This window comes from Haplochromis burtoni, unplaced genomic scaffold (genome assembly GCF_018398535.1).
Source record: "Haplochromis burtoni strain Fernald_Lab_line unplaced genomic scaffold, NCSU_Asbu1 Contig_2560, whole genome shotgun sequence".
In the NCBI taxonomy this organism is placed as follows: Eukaryota; Metazoa; Chordata; class Actinopteri; order Cichliformes; family Cichlidae; genus Haplochromis; species Haplochromis burtoni.
This window is the reverse complement of record NW_024584921.1, coordinates 2733-5366: the sequence shown is the minus strand read 5'-3', so window position 1 is coordinate 5366 and position 2634 is coordinate 2733. Positions and strand designations below refer to the sequence as shown.

The following is a 2634-nucleotide window of genomic DNA, read 5'->3' as shown; positions in this document are numbered from 1 at the left end:
ACACATTAATTACAATAAAAAAACTAAATTCAGTGCATGAAACTCTGCTGATAAACAGAGCAATTGAATATTGTGAGCCTGTTAATTATTTACAGATAGTCTGTTTATTTTAAAGGATGGGCTACATGCAACACATACGTCACCCTGTGACATTAATATAGGTTTCATAATATTTCATGCATTGTTTTTAAAGTGGGTCTGCATTCAGAGCTCTCATCATTATTTTCTTCTTTTCTTCTTGTACTTTGTGCAAAACCGTCTTATTTTTAACAACAACTCAAGAGGTTAGTCAGTGCAGCTAAAACCTGGCCAGGAATCGCAGTTTGTCCTCTTTAAGAACACTGCCAGGCTCCGTAGATACCTATCAATGATTTACACAGTGTGATGAGATAATGGACGGCGGCATTCAGGTATGTATTTGTTTTTTTTAGTGTTATCTAAAATTTATTTTGGAACTTAACTTCACAGAAAACATCACTTTGAGACTGTTCTGTGGTGTCTTAATTTAAAAGCATACTGGTGATTATCAGCTGTTATTTATGTATAATTGACAGCAACACAGTAAGAAAAACTGGAACAGAAGCGAAAGCTTAAAGCCATGACACATTAGCATTTATAGCAGTGACATCACCCTGACAGTAAAATGACCAATTGAAAAAGCTTTGTTCACCTTCAAGTTGCTTAGGTTATGAAACTTTTGAACTTTGTCTGCAGATGAGTGCTTTGTTTTTCTAGTTAATTTTGTGTCAGTCAAGCTGAAACCTCTCTTGTCTCGTTCTCTCTTTGTTTTTTTAATTGTCTTTTTACTTTCAGTCGTCTTCCGTTCTCTTCGAAATGGACCGTCTTCGCATTACATCTCAGCCCCGAATTCTCACTGTATTGGTTTTTCAGTTTTTCTTAATACACATCTGCAGAGGTAAATACAGCTGTGATAACAAACACTTGAAAAATTACGAGTTACAAAGAAAATAAACTGTTAATTATATACTGTCTTATTGAAGCATGAAGTGCTGCAGACCTAAAAAGAAAAGAATATAGATATATATTTTTTAAATAACACAGAGACTTTGGATTTCCAGGTCAACCTCAAATCTTAAAATTGGCAACACTTGGTGCTGACATCTTCTTACCATGCCATGTTGACCCTACTGTATATGAAACTGACTTTACGTTGGAGTGGACACGACCTGATCTGAACCCCAGATTTGTTTATGTGTGGCGCTCCGGTCAGGAGCTTGTAGATAAAAAGCATGAATCATTTGTGGGAAGAACATCACTGTTTCCTGATGAGCTGAAACATGGAAACATTTCACTGAAACTCTCTAATGTGAAAATATCTGACCAGGGAACGTATAAATGTTTTATTCCAGCACTGGAAAAGAACTCATTCATTCAGCTACTTGTTGGTAAGTAAATATCATTAGATTATTATGTATCTGGACAAAGGAATTAAAAAGAAAGTTCCAAGATATGATTCAAGAGCACAATTCCAATATTAATTCAAAGGGAATAACAAGAGTGTTGCATTGACTGTTTGAGAATTATAGTCCCCAGTTTCACAGCTAGGTGAGGCCTGCTACCTGTTATTCCCTGTCACATTGAAAGGAATTACTTTTTTTAAATGTTAGAACTTGCATTCGTTAGCTGGTGAAATTAAGTCTCCATCACTCGTGTTAACTGATGATGTAAGTGCTGACAGAAGTAGCAGAATGGTTTCTTAAATGTATAAAATTATACTCTGCTTAAATTCAATCAGATGTTCCAAACTAATTGACTGTGGGACAAAACCCCCTTAACCCTTTAATTAAAAGTAAAAGGCTGCACTTTAGTAACATTGTGATCATTTGATTTAAAATCTACTATTGTACTTTAAAGAGGCAAATTTACAAAAACTGTTGCTGTCCAAATACTTATGGATCTGAGAGTAGGAAAGGTCTGAGTACATGCTGCAGGTTTATTTTTATACTTCAGTTTTATTCTTTATCTTCTGCTCAGTATCAGATGCCATTTCTGGGCCTGTCATCAGTTTATCAGCCATTAATAAAGCCAGAAGCGGAGTGGTGTTACAGTGTGAGTCTGCAGGCTGGTATCCAGAGCCTGAGCTGCTGTGGTTGGACGGTGAGGGAAACCTCCTCTCTGCTGGACCTACAGAGACCCTCAGAGGTCCTGATGACCTCTATACTGTCAGCAGCAGAGTGACTGTGGAGAAGAGACACAGCAACAACATCACCTGCAGAGTCCAACAGAGGAACACCAACCAGAGCAGAGAGACACAGATATACATTCCAGGTAAACACAATTTGTAAATACGTGTCATGATGTTAATTTTGGTTTTAAGTGAGTCTAGTTTGATCAAATGTCATGCCATTCATGTATATGTTCTCATTGCAGATGATTTCTTCCCGCTCGTGTGCAGTCCTGCTGTACCCATCATTGTTTGTTTGACTGTTTGCACCATTTTAACTTTAGCAAGTGGCTTGTTTATGTTTAAATGGAGACAACAAATAACCAGTAAGTCACAAATTAATAACCTCATGTACATGGGAAATTATTCTCATGTTTTTAATAGGGATTTTCTAAATGTGTAATGAAGTGAATCTAAATAAAAACAGATAATCTAGTTTTATTTGTTAT

At 36.4% G+C, this 2634-nt stretch overlaps 1 protein-coding gene across 1 annotated transcript; it reads left to right on the top strand.

The window, feature by feature from the left end:
* The first annotated feature begins 392 nt into the window (after nucleotides 1-392).
* LOC102295987 (butyrophilin subfamily 1 member A1-like) lies at nucleotides 393-2306 on the top strand. Its single transcript, XM_042217679.1, has 4 exons — nucleotides 393-410; nucleotides 814-916; nucleotides 1080-1406; nucleotides 2002-2306. Exons 1-4 carry the CDS (start codon nucleotides 393-395, stop codon nucleotides 2304-2306), a joined length of 753 nt encoding a protein of 250 aa, XP_042073613.1.
* Nucleotides 2307-2634: the final 328 nt, after the last annotated feature.